At 38.3% G+C, this 22,997-nt stretch overlaps 1 protein-coding gene across 2 annotated transcripts in view; it reads right to left on the bottom strand.

The window, feature by feature from the left end:
* The window catches only part of cnih3 (cornichon family AMPA receptor auxiliary protein 3), a 33,930-nt gene that overhangs the window by 4,140 nt on the left and 6,793 nt on the right, over window positions 1-22,997 (bottom strand). The window contains exons 3-5 of one of the 2 annotated variants that reach the window (XM_056765125.1): window positions 18,432-18,479; window positions 3,552-3,664; window positions 786-929 (exon numbers count right to left, since the gene is read on the bottom strand). In XM_056765125.1, the coding sequence (XP_056621103.1) occupies window positions 786-929; window positions 3,552-3,664; window positions 18,432-18,479 (305 nt within the window). Of the gene's footprint in view, window positions 1-785; window positions 934-3,551; window positions 3,665-18,431; window positions 18,480-22,997 lie in introns of both variants that reach the window. The other variant, XM_056765124.1, reaches the window with a different exon arrangement.

Genomic DNA, 22,997 nt, shown 5'->3' with positions numbered 1-22,997 from the left:
CGATCGTGACCCATGAGGTGATTACGTCACATTAGCAACCGCATTACCAGCCAGTCATTTTACAGCACCATGTTAAACATTATGATATGTGCACGCAAATGATTTTTCATGCTTTATGTTTAGTATATTTTTATATAGAAATGAAACATTAGTTAGTTCTGCAGCGTTACAGTCAGAAAGGCCATCATCCTCAGGTGTGAAAAGAGGCAGGCGTTTGCATAAAGAGGACATCCATCAGCACATGACTCAGTTTGATAAAATTTGACCTGAAGTAATAGTTCATGATTTACGCATAACAACTAGTTAAATAATAAGTAAGTAACTATAGAGTTATATTATGTTAGACTGTGCTATTTTGTGTCGTCAAAACACTCGTGCAGAGTGAGATTGACAGGTAATGGTGTCCAGAAAAACGAGTTTCACATCTTTAAAGTGATGGATTCCAATGGATGGGAACTTTATTAAAAAATCCCATTCCAGGAGCAAATAGTGTTAAATAATGTAGAATATAAAATTGTCCCGACACACATCAATTGCCCTTAATCGTGCAAAAGGTCTTAGACTTGTTTGCACGAGGGTGAACCTAGAATATTGGCATTTTTTTATATCTGTGCATTAACATTTAATGTGACATGATATAATGTGAAGAAAAAAGATTTCTGGAATTCGACCCAAAGGCATGTTCCCATCGCCTTCGCCAAGTCCTTGCCAGTTCAAATATATGTTTAAATATACATCTCTACTGTGCTAGGCTCAAGATAGCTGACAGACTATAAGGCACTCACCAGTAGAGATAGTAGAAGAATGAGAGGACGAAGAAGGACATCTTGCACCAGGCTTCTTTTTGGCAGAATTTCAGCGTGTCTCCATTCATGACAGATGCCGGATCGTAGAGAAGCTCCTTGGTGTCGGTGGGGCTGTGAAAGTACCTGCCGAAGACGGGAAAACAAGAGGCGGGTAGTGCGTCTTGTAACAAAATCTGTTCTGCTCGATTTCTTTGGGCTTCTGGAAATATAGCATGAGACTGTGTTTTAAACATGATCATTGGCGAAATCTGAGCTATTTATACTTCATTTTTCCTAAACATTTTACTTATTGACAGTTTAGTAGATTTTTTAAAATAATTTAAGAATATCTTTAGTGTTTAATTCTTCACTTTTAGTCTACAGAAGACAGTGAGGGAAGATCTCATCTTATGAGTGTGATGGCAGTTATTCAGCGCAGCTCTGAATGTTTTGTAATAAACCCTAAAGGAAGATTTGACGTTCTACTGCAAAATGACTGAAGCTCATTTGATCCAGTTGTGATTTCTCTAGTTGTTTCACTGTGCCACGAAACATTGAGTCTGCTATTATTCATCTGGAAGAAATGAGAAAGACTAATATACAGAGACAAAATTAACTGGAAAATTCACTAAACGGTTGTGCTGCTTCGGCACACAACATTTCTATTTAAAATGCAATAGTATTTCAGCGCAAAACAGTGCATGTTATTAAGTAAGCACACCTTAAAGAAACAGTTCACCCAAAAATGAAAATTCTGTCATTATTTACTCACCCTCGAGTTTTCCCAAATCTGTATAAATGTATTTGTTCTGATGAACACAGAGAAGGATATTTGGAAGAATGCTTGTGACCAAACAGTCCTCCTCAACCCTTTACTAACAAAGTAGGAAAAATTACAATGATAATCAAATGTAGAGATGCACCATAATGGAAATTCTTTCCCGAAGCCGAAGAAAAAATAAACACTTGGCCGAATGCCGAATACCGAACATTTAGTTTTTTGCATTTCTTCTATTATTAAGCCATTGTTTTCACTATTGCATAAACTGAATGGTCAAAATGTGCTTTTATTATTTGTCTTGCTTTTCAATAGAATACAATATAACTTAAAATAAAATTGAGATAAACAAAGTCAGTTAAAACAATAGCCTATTACGCCGACTGGTAAAAGAATGTAATATAAATTACTCTGTACCACTACAACAAAACACTTCATTAAAAGGTGACATTCAACAATAGGTTTATATACTAAAAATACGAAAACTGATGGATTATTATAGGCTACATTTCAAAATGTTTAAAGAGAAAAAAACATCTAATGCAAGGTATTCTGACTTATGCTGACTGACAAGCATTTCAGTTCACATCTCTCCTCCAGACTCCGCCCACAAAAGGGATGCACAGAACATACTTTGACAATTTGTTTAGTACAGGGAACTGAGTGCACAAGACAGGGCTAATGTACTGTCAGACAGCCTTCTTTCCTTCTGAAGTAAAGTTACCAACCAGTAAAAGACGCTTTCATTCGGAAAATTACTCCTGTGCGGCAAGTCCAGTGCTGTGTCTATCTCTGACACTTTAAAATGCTCCACACACACACACACACACACACTGCCAAAATGTTTGCAGCATTAATAAAGCGCACACACATTTCTCTCTCTCTCTCAAGATTCAAGACTTGATCCCTAGTCAAAAAGTGTCCTATATAGAACTGTTTTCCTTTCCTACATTCTTCTTAATATCTTCTTTTGTATTCGACAGTACATAGAAATTTATAAAGCAATTTTACCTACTATGCTAGTCAATGGTGGCCAAGAACTGTTTTGTTACAAGCATTCTTCCAAATATCTTTCTCTGTGTTGATCAGAACCAAAAAAATGTATACAGATTTGGAACAACTTGAGGGTGAGTAAATGAGGACAGAATTTTCATTTTTGGGTGAACTGATCCTTTAAACGTGCTTTCATCTTACAGAAAAGAGCCTTATAATCAGACTTATCATGACACATCGTGCACACCTTTAGCATTTTTAAAGGTTGACGACTGCAGTCGTGCCTGGATTGGCGATGTGAAGCGATGCTATACAGTCCTGCCAGAGTATGCTTCATCCTCCACAACCTACTGTATAGGACTCAGAAGCGGCTTACAAGATGAGAAATTGTGCTGTGCAACACAACTTTGGAGGGCGTGTTGCTGCTGTAACCTCATTTGCATTATTCCTTTAGTGAATTAGGAGCTATAACAGAGAGTGCATGCAAATACTTTTGGTGGACACAATTCATTCCAAGTGAATTCTTCCTCTGTCTGCCAGCTAAGCCAAATGAACCAATTAATTCTCAAACAATTCTCAGTTGTACTGGCTAGTTTTTTTCTGAAAGACTTAAAGGTACAGAACCCCCAAAAATGAAAATTCTGTTATCATTTACTTACCCTCTTGACATTTCAAATCTGTGTGGCTTTCTTTTTCTGAACAATACAAAGGAAGATATTTCGAAGAATGTTGGTAACAGAAAACCGTAAATGGGGACAAATGGTTTTTGGTTTCCAACATTCTTCTAAATATCTTCTTTTGTGTTTTGCAGAAGAATGCAAGTCGAACAGGTTTCAAATGACTAGAAGGTGAGTAAATGATGTCAGAATTTTCATTTTTGGGTGAACTATCCCTTTAAAGAACAGGATGGCCGAGACAATTGAGATTACTCAGGATATCTATTTCTGTTGTATCTGACACTTTAATACGAGTTAAAGACTGGTTCAGGTGCTCACCTCCATGTGTTGTAGAAGAGCAGAGGGATGTTCAGGCCTACAGTAAGCCACTCCTGAGCGCACAGGAACATGATACAGAAGAGTACATGGATGGAGTATTCTGGAAGCACCAACTGTACAAAGAATAGAGAAGTAAATCACATACTTCCTTCACATTGGGAATAATAGGATTAACCATGTGACTCAAACTTAAGTTTGATTCATTGGAGTATATCTTTGTTATCTTAACTGCAGTTGGTTCATTCTCAAGAAAGAACATTAATGTATTATATCGCTGCTGTCCTTCGAAACCTCTTATTTCCATATTTCGTGATATTTATTTTTGTCATGTTATTAGTCAACCTTTTTGTTTGTCACTTATATTGGCAAATATCTAACCAATATAAAGTATTAAAAATATAAAGTAAACTTTGACAGCACATTATGTAATTATGTAAATTACGTTTTCATGTTTCATGAAAAACAGGGAATATGGACATACAAGGTTTCAGAAGGACAGTGACAATATGTAATTATCAGATTTCAGAGATCAGTAAAATATTACATTGCATTGCTTCTATGTCATTCACATGTGTGCTGATTTTTAAAAGGAACGTCCTACGTTTATTGGTAACCAATTATTGGTCAAAATATTAATAAAGAACTTGAGGTGCACAGATATATTGGACAATAATCTGTAAAAAAGCAATTTTCCACAATTTTGATCAATAGTTTAAAAACAGACAATGATCAGGCTGATATATCCTGTCAATCGAAAGAGGACAGAAAAAAGGTAAGAATTACTGCTCTGTATACAGAAAATGTAAGGAAACATCACCAGTTTGATATTCAATATTATTAGTTATTATATGAATTAATAACATTAAGAAAAATTTAAAATATATCATTTAAATCTTCAGAAATGGCAACGGCAGATATGCCTCTGTATAATTGGCTATTGGTCGAGAAATTTAGTATCGGTGCATCTATATAAGAACATGTAAGAGTTAAAGGGACCTCTTGAAAAGTTAAATAAGATGGCCGTTTTAATATTGTGGAATTCTGCATGATCATTATCCATGCATAAAATCAAGAGTTTCAATGAAATGTTTTTCCTGAAACAGAGTACTTTATTAAAAGCAGTAAATGTTTGGAGGACAAGTCTTCTGTAATGACTGCAGTTAACATTCAGGACACAAGTTTTTAGGTCGTATTAGTTCACCTTCAGCTGAGGAAGAACAGGACAATTTCTGGCATCACTGCAGTACCAGTTTGCTTCAAATGGACAAGAAAGGGGATAGGGAAGATACTCAAGTTGCTGTACTTGATTTTACTGCCATGTGTCTGACAGTTTTTTTCTAATGCCTGTTCCCTGTGGTATTTTCTTGGCAAGACAGTCCAAAAAAGTTACAATGTATCTTGAAGCATTTTTGAAGCGGTGGAAGATACAATCACAAGCATTGATAAATTAACTTTTAGTTATTTAATAAAGCTATGTAGACACTGTTGTGTAAAGGCTTTGATTTGTCAAGATAAGGTAAAATGGGTTTTCGAAGGCACTATCTAATATATAACCATTAAATCCAGTTTATTCCTGATACAAAGGGCTTACTTCTGTGAAAAGGCAAATAGAAGACATTTATCATTGAAGTCAGTTTATCCTGAGGCACAAACCGTTCCTGTGGAGGCCTTTTTACAGACAAAACCAAATGTGGCTCAGGTCAGCCTTGTAAAAGAGCTCATTAATGTGTGACCTGTCCTGACTATTTTCACCCTTTTTGATTCCAAAAAAGTCTAAAAATACGCCATCCCCTTTACAAAAATACCTTATATATTAAAATGTTCTGGACTAATTCCTCTTTTTGTGTCACATCCTCCTCTTCATAACAAGGGAGATATTAAACAATTCAAAAATGTGCAGGAATGAAAGACTTCAACATATTTTAGCCTGAAGTTATAGAAGCTATATAAAAAGTTATAAAGAAGTTTATCTCTTGGCTTATGGCAATTGAAGATGTTTTTTTTCCAAATTTGAGTTGAATTGTGAACTGCTATTGGCATACTTAAAGTTTCTCTTCTAAAACTTGAAGTAACTAAAACTTAATTCTTCTTTTAAGAACACGTTATCTTCTTGCCATGGAAAATTTAAGCCACTGGCTCTGTTCTGCTTCGCCGCCCTAGCCGTAAGACCCTGAAAATGAATGAATAGACTCTGCAAGGCATGCAAATACTCCCGCTTAACTCTAAAATACTTAAACAATAGCAAACATAAACATTGAGTAAAATACTCAGTACATTTTTATTAGACAACGTTAATTGATTAATAAGTAATGTGTTCATTTAAAAAAAAACTCACTTTGATCAATGTTCTATTGAGCTCACCGCAATGCATTCTGGGATTGCACTCTTTATGAAGGATACATGCTCTGTCAGAATTTCGAAGTTCAGGTGTTTGTTTGTTCACTGCATTTGGGTGATGAATGTTGAATAAACGATGGATATAACGCTGGATTTGCAGATTGTTTGAAACTGACATCGAGCTGTCCCAGCGCTAAAAGATGCCGGACATGAACCGCACGCTGTGAGTGAAACTGATGTCTGTGTTTTGTTGGCAATGGGTGCGCAAGTGCTTTAGTTCAGCCTACCCCTCCCCCCTCCACACACGCCGTATATTTTCAGAAATAATCGTACAGCTGTATCTTTCTTTTAGAATTGTGATCAAACTAAATACTCTTCGAAGATACGGAGTATGCAATACTACTCTATAGGCATTAAAGATTAATTTGAGATTGGCAGAAACCGCATGTGTTACGGCTGCTTAAAGTATTTTTGCTCATAACTTTTACTGCTCAGAAAGTAGGAATTAAATACTAGATTTAATATACTTAAATATTAAAGGCAAAAAACATGTAAAATGTATTTAAAGGAAAAGTTGAAGAGAAAAATGATATTTTAAAGAATAAAGGAAGGCATGCAGTTCCGGGGCACTTTTGACTACTATTGCAATTCTCCAGTTCAATGGTGGCCAAGAACTGTTTGGTTAAAAGCATTCTTCCAAATATCTTTCTCTGTTTTCATCAAAACAAAGAAACTTATACAGATTTGGAAAAACTAGAGTAGGGCTGACAAATTACTTTCCATATTCATTTTGTGTCAGGATATGTCTCAGAGAGAACCCAATTGCAGGCAGACACAGACGGTGGTGAAGGGGTTAACAGGTTTATTATAACAATAAACAAGACTAAACAAACGGCAAAACAAAGGCCCACAATGGGGTAAAACAGGATACAATAACTACAAAAGGTACACAGGAACTGGACTAACTACACTTAAACCAAAATACAATAATTATCAGGACTTACAATGAACTAACACTCAACTACACTTACTTGACACGGAGTAACAAGAACAAGAGCAACATCAACAGCGACAGGAACATCAAACAGCATAAACACATACAATGCACGAGCAACGAGACAAAGAAACATGAGGACTCTTTATAGGGGAAACAACAGAGGAACGAAACGAGCAACAGGTGCTGGGATTAGCACTCAGGGAAAGCTGACGAGGGACGAGATGTAGGGAACAATGACAAGACACGAGAAAGATCACTCAATCTCACACAAAACCATAGGTTATGCCATGACTCCACTCAAACAACAAGAATAAACATGACATGATAGTGGAATCATGACATAAGCCCCCCCTTTAATGAGCACCTCCAGGTGTTCATCAAGGGGTAACTAACGAGACAAGACTGACTGGGAAACAGACAAAAACCAGACAGACAAGGTGAACATGACAAGGGGCATACAAGATATGATAACAAAAGGGTTGGGGTGAGATAACAAAAATAACAGACATGGGAGGGGGGGCGGGGGCAAACAAGAAAACACAGGAAGTCCAGAAGGGGCAGGGCCGGGCGGGGAAGTCCCAGCCCTGGGGGACGCGCCAGGGCGCGGAGCCCCAGGAGGCTTGACAGGGGTAGTCCTGGGGGGAACTGTCCTAGTCCCCTGCAGGACTGCAGGGCTAGTCCTCGGCTGGAATGCCGGGCTGGACCAGGGCTGGAAGGCCGACTGGATCGTCGGCTGGACCAGGGCTGGAAGGCCGACTGGATCGTCGGCTGGACAGGGCTTGGTGCTGACGGCGGCTTCTGGCCCGGGCTCGGTGCCGGACGGACCGTCACCTTCCCACAGCGCCCCCCCAAAAAATATTTGGGGTTAGGCACCACTGGACTCGGGACCACCGGACTCGGGACCACCGGACTCGGGACCACCGGACTCGGGACCACCGGACTCGGGACCACCGGACTCGGGACCACCGGACTCGGGACCACCGGACTCGGGACCACCGGACTCGGGACCACCGGACTCGGGACCACCGGACTCGGGACCACCGGACTCGGGACCACCGGACTCGGGACCACCGGACTCGGGACCACCGGACTCGGGACCACCGGACTCGGGACCACCGGACTCGGGACCACCGGACTCGGGACCACCGGACTCGGGACCACCGGACTCGGGACCACCGGACTCGGGACCACCGGACTCGGGACCACCGGACTCGGGACCACCGGACTCGGGACCACCGGACTCGGGACCACCGGACTCGGGACCACCGGACTCGGGACCACCGGACTCGGGACCACCGGACTCGGGACCACCGGACTCGGGACCACAGGACTCGGGACCACAGGACTCCCAGCTGCCCTCCGCTGCCTCTTCTTTTTTTGCCGACCCACCCGTCTGGTGGTCGGCTGAAGGAAGGAGGTGAAGGGCTCTGCTGGTTCGGGGTTGGAGGCCTCAGAGGAAGACCCCGAAGAATTTCTTCTCCCCCGTTTGCCACGGAGACCAGATGGTGGTGGTGAAGAGACTGCAGAGGATGGGGAGAGGCCCATGACCCCGATTTCTAGGGAATGACCCTCGGGGATGGCGGCCAGCGGAGAAGGAGAGCAGGACTCGACTGAGACCCTGGGCTCCGGCCGATTCATGGCGTACCTGATCAGTTCGGTGAAGCCCAGCGGTCTCAGCATCTGCATCTCCTCCCGCGTCAGAGGATGGTTGAGGCCACCATTGAACAGGACCATCTGTTCCTGCTCATCATGGACCATCTCCCCTGCAGTCTCAAAGAAGCGATCCGCGAAGCCAAGCACGTCGCCGTATCCCTGACGAACAGTACACAGGCGACATGCCTGACTTGCGCGTCTCGCCTCCATGCCTGCTGGGTTCAATCTTGGCGCGTTCATTCTGTCATGAAACTCGAACGGGAACCCAATTGCAAGGCAGAGAGATAGGCAGGACGAGATGATACGGGGTTGACAGGTTTATTTAACAGAAAACAAGAACACTACAAAAGGGTCAAAACAAAAACCCACGAGGGGGAAAACAGGACAAGAATAATATATAAACTATAACAACGTACAAGGACACTGACTCACTAAACTAATAAAACAAGCACTTGAAACAAAACACTAACACTGACTGAACTACACTTACTTTGACGGAGAACAGGAACAAGAACAACTCAGACGAGGACCAGGTATCACACACAGTATACAGGTACAGCTTACAAGGGAAATCATACAATGAACGCGCACAGGACAATGAAACATGAGGACTCTTTATAGGGGAAACAACAGAGGATCGAAACGAGCAACAGGTGCTGGGGATTAGCACTCAGGGAAAGCTGACGAGGGACGAGATGTAGGGAACAATGACAAGACACGAGAAAGATCACTCAATCTCACACAAAACCATAGGTTATGCCATGACTCCACTCAAACAACAAGAATAAACATGACATGATAGTGGAATCATGACAATTTTGTATTTATAAACACAAACATATACTTACATGTATAAATAGTGGAAATATTTGTATTTATTTATTTACATTTAAAAATAGTTTGAATTATATTTAATTATATATACATGTTTAACAATGTATATATTTTATATTTGTCTTAAATATATGCATTTATGTGTTTATAAACTCAAAATTAATATGCACAGTTCACAGACATATATTATGTAAACAAAATATACTTCCTTAAAATACTAACTCCATAAGCAGATCACTGTGTTTGGGAAATGCTGAATAATCTTTAAGTGCACACTGGCAGCTGGAACGAGGGACCCATCTGAAGTCAGTCAATCTGTTAGACTTCGGGGCTTATAAACATCTAAATAGCTTCGGGCATAACAATATGTCCTTCCTTTCGCAATAATTTCACTTATTAACAAACAAACGAGAAATTGCAGAAGACTTTATATATCACATTTTAGAAACATTTCAATATAGTATATAATTTCATGATATAGGACCCTGTCTGTAAAATTCAGGATGAAGTCTAACTATCAAATAATGAGCATCAAAGTTCAATTTCAATCACTAATTTCACTATGCTTTCAATTGTTGACATTGCTTTAGTCAGTATTAAAGATATCAAAGTTATATTTAAAGAATGTTCTTTACATGATGTACTGTAGGAAGATTTTATGTATAAAACAGTTAATCAGAAAAGAAGACTTTAGCTGGGTTTTCATAGCCAGTGTCACATATAAAACCATACTGTACAGCAACACTCTTGCTCATTTGACTTTGCTTTAATGTATATCAATGCCATTAAAGACGATCTTCAGTATTTCTCTAAGCTGGAACAACAGCTTTCCTTTAAAATGTGATCAAAATATTTCCTTCAAATCTGACATCTTTATGTATGAGTTTAAAACCCTTTTTATGTCATTCATACACTTGAAGCCACTTTGTCCCATGCCATTGTTATATCTATACATTAATTACGGGGGTTGTGGCCAAGGACCGCTCAGAGCTTTGAGAGATTTTAAAATGTGACTGTTAAAGAAGAAGAGCTAGAAACAGCCACTTCAGAGTTATGTCCCCTAATGAGAGGTCTACTGCGACTGAGTGGTTTGGTGGAGTGTCCTTAACATCCACATTTTATCTCTCTCTCTCACCCTCTGTTCCTATCACATTCTCGCCAGTCTGCCACTGCATGTTTCTTCAATTAACACTACTTAGGACTAATGACAGGACGGGGACCATTATGTTAAAGAGCGGACCAGAGAAAGAATCAAGCCTGTAATGAGGGAAAGTGTCCTCACTATGTATATAATAAGAACAGAAATGTAAAGGGAATAGCATAACGCACAGTGGGCTGGAGGTGTGAATACCCTTAAATGTATCAACATTTACTGTGTTAGAAAAGTGACCACTGAGTTAAATATTCAAATAATTTAGAAAGTGCCATAATATTAAATTGTAAATAATTTGAGTACATTATTATTGGTATGTTATGTACTTTGTAGTGTAATGCGTCACTGGTGAACATGACATAAGGTAATTGTCAAAAGGAGGCGTGTCTTTGGAGAGATGGTGGGACAATAAGAATTCTGTACTTTTTGTTTACTGTATTTTTAAGCAACCATCTGTCCAGGGGCTATCTACGATGGTTAAGCACGGGGTCGTGTATATTCAAATGAGTCATTCGTATTCTTTTTTGCACAAAAACGGCTCTTCAATTATTCACAAAAGTCATTAAAATCGTTAATGGTTTCCATAATTCATTTTGTAAATCAGGTGCTCAATTTATTCAAATTATGTGATTAAGAAAGAAAACGTCATGGAGACACTCAAAATAAGTAGTCTAAAACCCACTAAACTTTGAAACACAAATAGGAACCATAAATTAATGAAAACCCTCGAAAATCTTTTTATTCGTGTTACAATGACAAATCTGTCTGCAGCCCTTAGATTAGCAGCAGCAAAAATGTTCTCGGCCTCGGCAGATCAAAAGTACCGCTGCTCTCCAATTACTGTCCTTCTCTTTCAATAGCAGCTAATAATTAACTGCAGCAAAGAATTATACATATTTTCTCTTTAAAGAACACCTATCCTCACGAGACAGCACAGCATATGCACTGGCTTCCCATTTAGATACTCAAGCTCTATGCTGCACATGTGGATGCCGTGGCTGAAGTGAACATTAGAAACCCATTTACTTTGAAAAACTGAAAAGGTCAAGATATTTAGCATATTCAAAATGAAGCAGGGTCCCATGCTGGCATCACAACAATTCCTATCAGAAATACTACAATATATGATATGCTGAGAAAAAGGTAATTTATTTCTGCATGAGTTCCCAGAATTGATTAAAAATATATACAGTTCAGTTTGGAATTACTTACTTTTATATTTTTATTTATATTTTTCCACCTTTTAGAATATAAGAAAAATATATCAAAACTATATGTGTTAAATTTCAGCATCTTCAACGTGTCAACAATTTTACTAAAATTTGCAAAATCGTTCTCTTGGCATTTTATCATTCATCTTATTGATGTCTCACCTTTTGAGTTCCCATCTATTCGGAGTTGTTATTTCCTCCTTTTTCATCATTATTTGGTCCAAGTCACCCATTAAAAATATTTTATTATGTTCTTAAGCAAGAAATTGATATGTTGGCACATGCTTTTGCCTACAAATGTAATCACAAACATTCCAGTGTGAACCTTGAGATAAAAAGATTATTAAGATTATTAGAAACATTTCAGTCAAGCATTTCTAATCGTTTAACCGCTACTGTCATTGTGAAGAAAACAAAAAGGTTTTGTTTGTGGTAGTACAGTTACAATGCATTCATGGCCTTTTCACATAAAGAATGATAACTGTAAAGATAACCATAGTTGTACAAATTATTTTACATTTAAAACTACAGCACAAGAATAATGTTAAGAAGACAGGGGAACAATATCATTTGGATCAATTTCAGAATGTTATTTTTTTTCGAGCTGATGATGAAACAAGAATAACAATTGCATTTAAAGTGCTTGCACATTTAAAATGTGAAGCCGGGGCATTATTAAATAAAAAATAAATAATATCATCTGTTGGTGTGGTTGGTAATTTTGTTATTGTTGTATTTATCTTAATGCAGTAGTTATCGTTTTGGTGTGAAAGGGCCTTTGAACTTTCTTGAAACCATTTATATAGAATATACAATACAAGCGTATAATACAATTATATGGAATTGTACTGTACAATTGATGAATAATAACTATCTTTAAAATTAAAGTCAAACACTGACTAAAAGTAAAACTTTTATGACAAACATTCAAATAAAAGCAGACGTTGGTTAAGAGACAATGGCATCAGGCTTGGAAGGGTTACACTAATAGAAAGTTACAGTAGAACACAGATTTCTTTCATGGCCAGAGTTAATTATACCATAGAACGGCAGTACTGCCACACCTCTGATGAGTGCACATTGTCCCACAGTGTCGTGACAGGCTAATAGCCTGCTGCCCTCTACACACCCATGTCTCAGACCTAACAAGACGCACACAGAGACAAGATACTGTCTAATCACCACTCAGATATTACTATTTTTAAAAGTCACAAAGGAGAATGCTCTTTTTATTCCCTGAAGAGAGAAAGCTGACTAAAGAGCCTTTGAACACAAGGCTTTTCTTTCAGAAAAATGCACTGTGAAAAATTCACAGCTCTGTTAATGGAACCAATGTCGTGACTTTGTGGGTGGGACTATCTGTTTGGCAGTCTAATATCAGATGGAGTGTTCAGTGAACTTGATTAAAAACGTTTCTCAATATTCTAGAAATTCTCTTTGTTGGACACTACTGCCACAGAATGATGATTTCTTTATAGTAGTGGTGGGCATAGATTAATTTTTTTAATCTAGATTAATCTAGATTAATTCCAAAATTAATCTAGATTAATCTAGATTAAAATGGCTCATTTGAATTCTGCCGAAGGCATTCAGAATATGTGTTCTACCCAAATAATGACTAAAAGTAAGTCTTTGAGAACGGGTTTCTCAAGCCAGGTGGCGCATCATCTCATCTCCTGTTTCCAAAATGCATCACAAACTGCTTGAGAAAGCTTTTCTACTATGATAATTGGTGATGAAAATTAAATTATGTTCAATAAGATGAACTTGTGTTTACTTCCGCATTAGCTAAGGGATGATTTCCGTTTAGGTGGTACTTGAGACTGGAAGAGCTCCTACAGTACATTTACATTTAGTCATTTAGCAGACGCTTTTATCCAAAGCGACTTACAAAGAGTGAGGGAGCAACAAGCGATATGTCATACAGGAGCCATAATACATTAGATCTCAATACAAAGTTACTGGTTTCAACTAAAACTAGACCACTACCTGTTGAGAGAAAGTGTTTTTTTAAACCAATTCCGCATTGCACAAGGTGCAAACAACCTTAGTCTTGTCGATGTTTCTATTGGGAAGCTTCTTAAAAATTAATATTCCCTGAAGCAAACCCGGCGGCTTCATAGCTGCATCCATGTTAGCACGTCACGTTTGATGCGGTAATTTCACAGTAACGTTATGTTGTGTTCAGACCAAACGCGAATGGCGCGTCAAGCGCGAGTGATTTATATGTTAATGCAAAGAGCCAACAGACCTACTTGCTGCGCGAATCGCGCGAATGAAGCCCTGATTATGAGATGATGAGGCGGCTTCTGCTTCCGCGAATGACGCGAATCACGCGAGTTGAAAAATCTCGTTCTCGCCCCGTACAGTGCAGTTAAGCTGGTATACATCCGCGCTAAAATATCAAGGTGAAAGTCATCATAGCTTGCGTAGTATAGACCCAGCTCCCAACCCAACTTTGAGAATAGATTAACGGCGACATTTTTTTTATCGCGCGATAAGAGTCTCACTGCGTTAACGCCGTTAACGGCCCACCACTACTTTATAGTAAAATAAAGTGTAATTAAACTTTTTTTGGTTGATTGATTACCATTTGTATGACCATAAAATCATACAAAAACCATAGGTAAAAACAATGGCTACTATAGTGAGCCCATGATAACTTTGTGGATTCTATGATTTAATAACAAACGAAGTAAAAAAATGTTGGTTACTATAGTTAAACCATGGTTAAAGGGATACTTCAGGCTAGAATCAAAATTTCCCCATGTTTTACTTAGTAAATGTGACTTTCTTCTTGAAGAATAATGCAGTCGGAGTTATAATACCACGTATACTTTTAATTCCAAGCGGTAGAATGCGAGGACATTTTTTGAGGTCATTAACAGTGTTGTCAATCTGGATATTTCTCTTAAAACCTGTTAACTGTCTGAGCCCTTTTTGAGCCAACACATGAAAACGCATGTTGGAACTAAAATGGCGGTTACTCATGAATTCTTTGGAATACAGACTTACGGTTGGTCTCGTATGAAAAAAGAGAGGTAGCTGATTATTGCAAAAAATAAAATCACATACGCACACAAAAAAAAGAAAGGTATGTTGTTAGGTTTATTGTAAAAAATAAATTAAAAAGATGATGTTTTTCTTTTATTAAAAAATACATAAAAAAATACAGGTTGGAAAATGATAATAAAAAATGTAAGCACAAAATAATCAATTAGTCTCCCTATTTAAATTATATTAAAAAACACCAAATAAATCTGTATTCTAGAGTCTTAGACCTTTCCAATGATATATAGTTTGTCATGATTCGATTAGAAATTACATGCACAATATTGATGCAAACTTAGGTGTCCCGTAAACGGAACGGGTAACAGTTAACAGTCACAAACGCATCGATCTGCTTCAGAAGACCTTTGTAAAGACTACAGAGCTGTGTCGAGTAGTTCTTTAAACGAAAGTATACGTGGTATTATAACTCCGACTGCATTATTCTTCAAGAAGAAAGTCCCATTCACTTAGGATGCCTTGAGGGTAAGTAAAACATGTGGAAATTTTGATTCAAGCCTGAAGCATCCCTTTAATTTTCATAAGGGTCGACTATCATTATCATCATCATTATGGGATTCAAATGAAAAGAGAGAGGAGGCTGCACTGCATACAGGTCTTTTATTACCAACTCCCTGCCTTTCAGCTGAAATATGTCATTCTCAGTTATTGCATGTTCTGCGCAAATGCCTTTGGTGATGAATGCGAGTGTGAAGTGCGGGACAGAAACGTTTGTACTGCAACATCAAAAAGCAGCTTCTCGTTTGAAGAACAAACACACATCGTTGGCAACCATGGGGGATTATGCCACACTCGCCAATAGAGGCCTCTGATTGGCTGCTCGGTTATTGACCTTGTCCTTCAAATTTAGGGGAAAAAAGCTTAGACTAAGAGAAAGAGAGGGTAACAACAATGAAACTTTTGGGGCGGAATATTTATTTTATTGTGATTCATAGATTGTTGAAATTGTGTTCAGGAGACAGTATTTGACAGAAAAGTAACAGACACATAATGATCCTTTCACATGTAGTTTGTTCCAATTAAGAACATTAATACCAGCAACCTACACCCTAGTATATAAACACTGGTTTGCATTTCCGTTAAATTCCCTGACAGCTTTAGCCAATGATGTGCTGATAAATTAAATAAATATAGTTATTAGCAACTATTGAATGAATACAATGTATGAATGCACCATAACAAATGCCACTGTACAATATAACAAGATACAAACAAACTGGCACGAGGACCTAAGCTACAGATCCTGGAAGAAACAGTAGTGTAAGTGTTAGCAGGTGTCTAAAAATATGCCGGTGGTTGGAAAAGAAGCTCTAGGTGACTCAGCATAAGTATATTATATTTTTTGACTGCCAGTCACCCCAGCGAAGCTACATTTCCTCCTCTATTGTCTAGAAGATTCATGCTCAATGTGTTTTGGTGAAGGCCTCATCCTGACACAACACAAAATGACACTACTGCCACAGACTGACATTTATACTAGCTGAACAATGTAAGAAAAAACGTGTTGTGGGTTGTGAAAAATACTAAACCTACAACATAAAAAAAGAAGAAAAAATAAACAATCACCCTTATCCTGAATACTTTATTTAAAGGAACAGTTTACCCAGAAATAAAAATTCTGTCATCATTTACTCACCCTCGAGATGTTCCAAATCTGTATTAATTTCTTTGTTCTGATGAATAGAGAGAAAGATATTTGAAAGAATGCTTGTAACCAATCAGTTGTTGGCCACCATTGACGACCATAGTAGAACAATTACAAAGGTAGCTTTCCTGTAGCTCAGTGGTTAGAGCATGGCGCTAGCAACGCCAATGTCATTGGTTCGATCCATGGGATTACACATATTCAGAAATAAAAGCGTCTGTCAAAATGCATAAATGTAAATGTCAAAAGTGTCCCAGGACTGTTTGCTTTCCTACATTCTTCAAAATATCTTCTTTTGTGTTTAACAGAACAAAGACATTTATAAAGTAATTTTTCCTACTATGGTAGTCAATGTTGGCGAAGAACTGTTCTGTTACAAGCATTCCACCAAATATCTTTCTCTGTGTTCATCAGAACAAAGTAATACAACTTTGAAACAACTTGAGGGTGAGTAAATGAAGACAGCATTTCCATTTTTTGGTGAACTGTTCCTTTAAGAGTGATTTTCTCATCAAAAGAAATGTAATCAATAATCTTGTTTGGCGGAAAGTATTTTATAAAAGCATTATCAGCATAGCTCTTGCTTGAGTGATATTTGTTAAATATTCTCTGTCTGGATTTACAAAGGTCCTTGCCGAATTATCAGTAAGCTCATGCCAGTCAGGCAAAGGCTCACCCCAGTGGGATGTGATACAAGCCTTAAGCCAAGTGTTTACAAAAAGATAATTCCTAATGATAATAAATGACAAAACCGCAGGCCACCGGCACAAGAGAAACTAAAAACTGCTTAGATGTCACTCACTCACCAGCTTTAAAGCAAAGAGTCAAACATACAGAATATGCTTTATGTTCTTATGAAGAAAGATTTATTGTGAATAAATGCTATCGTTCCTGTAGCTCCTGAACAGAATATGCCAAGGTCATGTGTTTGACACCAAGGTAACACGCAGTAATGTATATCTTAAATGAGCTGTAGCCACTTTGGCTAAAAGAATCTCTAAATTGCATGTATTTGGACTACAGTTTTGGGGTTAAAGGTGTGCATGCAGAATATTGGCTAGAAAATAACTGCGACTTTCCCATTTATATATAATAAATATACAAAAATCATCAGGTTTTTCCTCTGCTAGTGTAAAATATTTTAGAAGGGTTTAAAATACAACAAGCAAATTAGAAAACGATTCAGTCCAAGAACACTAATACATAATACAAGCCCTCATTTGGCCAACATTACATTTCACCATGCTACAGTGTAAGGATTTTTTTACACCTCTTTCTTTCTACATGCAGTCAGGTGAAACTGTGACAGCAGAATCCTTTTCTGCTGTGTGCACATGCACATGAACAGCTGGGACTCAAGCCTTATGCGATGAGACATATTGCTCATGAAGGTGTTCTGATGATGTTGGCACAATCCATTGAACATAACAGGTTCTTGCCCCCGATAACAGCACTTGAGATGTGCTTAGAGCTGGATTTCAAACCATATTAAAAAGTGTGGGAAATTTGATAATACACCTTTCATTAAAATGTCCTCAATGGGAAACAATATACAATGCTTTATTCATCATTTTCGCAAAGGACATGATGTATGTCTTAAGACGTCCAATTTACAACACACAGTTCCCAAACATTGAAATCAATTCCTGCCCTACGTTTTCCCCTCATTCCATTTACATTTCTCACTCGGATACACATCACATACAAATTTAAACACTATTGAACTTCAATTTTATGCTCACATCAACAGACCTCTATGTCTTGTGTGTTCATATAAATATAAAGATATATCAATATTTTTTGTTTACAGATATTTCTAACCAGTGAGGAGATAAAGTCAAATATCATTTATAAACTATTTGACGGGTGAACTACTCCTTTAAGGATATGATAATATGGTTCAGTCAGACATCATTTAAATCATTTTAAGAGGTGCAGCTAAAAACGCTTTTAAAATGTAATGTTGGTAACATTACAGTACCTTTCGCAGAAGGCAGCAGATCCTCTCAATGTTCCGAAGTCTTTCACGCTGTAGAAAGAAAAAAATATGCATTTTATCTCCCATAACATCTATATTTCCTCTAAAAGCATTGTAAAACAAGCATCTTCAAATGGTTTGAACGATTTTGTTATGAGTATACGTGTTTATTCATATGTCTGAGTGGCACAGTGGTTATGGTTTTGACGTGCTCCTGTTTTCTCCAGCTCTTGGCACGTTCTCGCACTATATAATATTTTGGCAAGGACATGCATTTAGAAGAGCAAATGCCAAACAGCAGGCAGGTTTCTGAATGGCATGAAAATTTACCTATGGGGCTTACATCACAACAGTCTATATATGTTTTATGGTGGCGTTTCCAACATGAATGACATTTGTGCAATGGAATAGACCTAATCTACTAGAGCTGTGAAGTAACATCTGGTCATGTCTTTCATAAATAGGTGTGTCTCATCCTTTTTTTGCATCCCGAATCTGAAGGTGCAATGTCTTCCTCTTATATGAATTATGATGCTGTGTCATATGTGATGAAAACAGGAAGCAGAACGCTGAACACAGTAAGGGGCAGGTATGGATGAACATTAAAGCACAAATAAATCTTCCACGAGTGACACAGAAGAAAACAGCTGCGGGCTCTCTGAAAGAGCGCTATGCTTGAGCCCTCTGGCAGGAAGTGTGTCGAGGTGCTATTTGTGTGTTAATGAAATCTTAACATACATATTTGATTGCTAGTTTTGAACATTTTCACAGAAGACAAAGGTTCATTCAAATGCATTATTTATAACATTTGCCTGTACTTCTAAATAATGTACCGTAACACACAAGTTCACAAAACACGGTAACCACTGCTCACACATGTAGTCAAAAAATAGTCCCAGTCACACATTTATACAAAAACAAACTAAAGCTGATGTTGTACTTTTACTAAAATGCATTTAAAGGTACAAATTGACAGATTTTGTAGGACAAATTTGTGCTGTTCTCACAAAAAGGGCTTAAAAATACTGCTTTGAAGTTTTATTTTGACATATGCATTCCTCAGAATTTACCCTCGTGCATCTTTTTTAAGCGCTTCGATTGACAACCGTCCTATTTCAGCACACAGCTGTGTTTCAGAGATTACACCAAACATCTATGAACCCTACACACGATTTTTGGGCTGCAATTTTAGTTCAACGGATTTTAGTTGGTGGAGACGTCTTTTTCATGCCGCCCCACTCCTTCTCAACAGCAGCATGCAAATGTGTTCCACTGGCAGCCACAGAGAGTGGAGATAACAGCAAACATATCAGCACTTTTAATTAGCCTCGGCTCCCTTTGAAATATTCCTCAGCACAAATTTGTCTTGACAAGTGTTGGCATACAGTGTAAACAATATTGGTAAATATAGGACAGTGAGAATGTTATGTTTTCGGATCATTGAATGTTACAGAGGAACCTGCAAGCAACAATGGTTCATAGTCTTTGAAGTAGACACAAATGCTAGCGCAGCAGAAATCTGAAGCAATAATTATATTACCAACAACGACATGAAAACAACATCAGGTCTCCTGTGGACAGCTGGAAAAACAATGCTAAATACAGATAATAAACTTTAACTAAATGTGCATGGGACAGCAAAATAAATATACTTTATTCATGTACATATTTGTAAGACGTAGGAATCAAACCTATCTGACTGGGTTTAGCGTCCTGCTATACAACAAGATAAAGGAACAACTGTTTACATTGACGCCACTGTTTTGAGCTCTGTTCAGTCTTACAAACAAGCCCTTGCCTGGGTATTTTAAAAACCCTCTACTGCCAAAATAAAACGGCATTAGTAATGGTTCTGTCTGTTGAAGTGCCCTTCATTTCCCTCAGCTAAGTGATTCAGTCGGGGTTCATGTTTAAATGCCAGAGCAAAATGATTTTCGTTGGCACTCGGAGTTAATTGAGAAAGACTGGAGAGTAACCGATACCAATTGAACCTAAAGGGACCATCCATGTCCAATTCAAAGTGAGCCCTGAGGAGGGTCATGTGACCTCTACTGAGCCGGGGTGCATAATATAGTTTCCATAGTCTTAATAATAGTGCTTCACCAAAAGCACACAGCTGTATAAAATCGTATCTCTGCTCGGATCCCACAGGGAACACACACATGGTATGTATATTAAAATGTATACCTGGCTTGAATAGACAATAAGTTGTCAAATTAAACACATGTTAGTGTGCCAACGGGTTTGCTTAAATGGTCATATTGTATGCATGCTGCCAAAGATATTGTGCGGATCTGGAGAACATGAAACCCCCGCTTTCACACGAGCAACATGCCCATAATGAGAACTCTGATTTAATTAAGTTTTACACTGAAATCAATCACATGCCTGCAATTGTGTGTCTGAAACAATGTTAAAAGGTTATGCACATCAGACATCAAAATTCCATCTAATGAACTCTTGACATGAAACATGCTTCATTTCAGCACAATTTATCAGGGACTATTATGTTATTTTATGAAGAATAAAATCACAAGAGGTTCATTGCAGGAGAATTATGTGCCTTCACAGAATGATCTGGACAATAGGAAAACTAAAAAGCTTGTAAAATGCTTGTAACCAAACAGTTCTTGCTCACCAAAGTAGGAAAAATGACAATGGTAGTCAAAAGTGCATCAGAACCGTTAGATTTCCTACAGTTGTGGGAACTGTTTGTATACAGTTTTGGAACTTTAGGGTGAGTAAATAAATACGGAATAATTTTTGGGTAAACTGTTCCTTTATGATGTAAACCTATTTGTCATCCTGAAAAACAGCTAAAAAACTAATAGTTCTACTTGAAATGTCAGATTTTAGAATCATAACTTTAAAATGTACTGTATGTTGCTGAAGATTTTTCGCCCCAAATTGAAAAGTCATGTCATCATTATTTACGCACATGTTGTTCAAACCCGTATACGACAAAAAAGAAGATATTTTGAGAAATTTCTCAGTGGTTCTGTGTTCATACATTTCCTTGTGGACAACAAAACCAGTCTTATGGGTCAGTTGTTTCAAAATTGAGATTTATACATCACCTGAAAGTGAGTAAACAATGCCTCGTTTCCACTGAGTGGTACGGTTCTGTACGGTACGCAATTTTTTCCGTTTCCACTGTGAATGGTACCCAAATGTACCCAATATGTAAGGGTACCTAGCACAGTAGTACCAATAGTACCGGAACCTAATGGGTGGAGCTAGTCTTACTGCAGAACGCTATATAGACGCTAGTATAGATGCCAAGAGGCGAAACTCAATATATCGTTCCATTGCAACACCTGCGCCCTTCGTTTCCGCCATTTGGGGTGAAAGCGACTCTGCTTTCTGCTCTGGCAATGGCAATATCAGCTGGTTTGTTTATAAAATAAAACATTAAAGCTGAAATTCAACCTGAATGATGATAATACATGACGACAAAAGCCTTGGCTCGCTAGAAACCTTGTCAGATATCAAGCACTTTCACCCCAAAATGGCAGCCGCGCTGTTTTCTTAAAAAAGCACCAGAGTTGCGCCTCTTGGTATCTATACTCTTTGGGGGAACGACAACACAGGAAGCGTAATTGCCATTTACAGATTGCTTTGTTGCGTGAGAATGCATCGATCGCTACTTTCAAGGTTACCAGTCGTCAGTGGAAACGCAAGCCAGATAATGGCTACCAGTAACGAAGCGTACCATACTGTTCTGTTCCGAACTGTACTGCTCAGTGGAAACAAGGCATAAGGTTTCTATTGATGTATGGTTTCTTAGTACAATATTTGACCAAGATGCAAAGACTGTATTTAAAACTCTGAATCTAAGCCTCCTTAATAAAACTAAATATTGAGAAATTACTGCTGTAATGATGTTGTGAAGAAATTCTAAGCTTCATATAGATACCAAACTTCAGTGGGTAATTCCCAAAGAGCGGGCAGCACCGAGCGATCTTTGCAAGCGTGTTTCTGGTCATTTTTGTGAGCGATTTTGCGGCATCCACTCACAAAAATAACGTAATTACATATTTACGGTAGGAAATTTACAAAATATCTTTATGGAACATGATCTGTACTTCATATCCTAATGACTTTTGGCATAGAAGAAAAATCGATAATTTTGCCCCACACAATGTTTCGTTGGCTTTTGCCACAAATATTCCTGTGCTTCATAAGGTTTTGTGGTCAAGGGTCACATTTAATATTTGCTATCCGTTCCTTCTGGTCACGGCAGAGGCAGAAATCATAGCGACTTCAGTAATAAGTCATCATGGGATACTCCACTGAGTTTCACAGGATGCGGTCCTGACTTCCTCTGAGTCGTTGACTGACAGAAGCCACCAATTAACCAGGCAGGGTGTTAGATTGACTCGACTGGGTGGCGAGATCAGCTCTGAGAACATCAATCTTTCAACACCCCCTGCCATTCCAACCCTCTATAGTTCTGCACAGTCTGACAAAGGGATGGGTGACATATAGCCCCTGAAACTTTCACTTTGACGCTGTCGGAAACACAGCAATAAATCACGACTACAGAACTTTTGTGCTTGTGAGGGGATC

Source organism: Triplophysa dalaica, chromosome 13, assembly GCF_015846415.1.
Source record: "Triplophysa dalaica isolate WHDGS20190420 chromosome 13, ASM1584641v1, whole genome shotgun sequence".
Lineage (NCBI taxonomy): Eukaryota > Metazoa > Chordata > Actinopteri > Cypriniformes > Nemacheilidae > Triplophysa > Triplophysa dalaica.
Note: the sequence above shows the minus strand (reverse complement) of the source record. Positions and strands in the feature narration are given on the sequence as shown.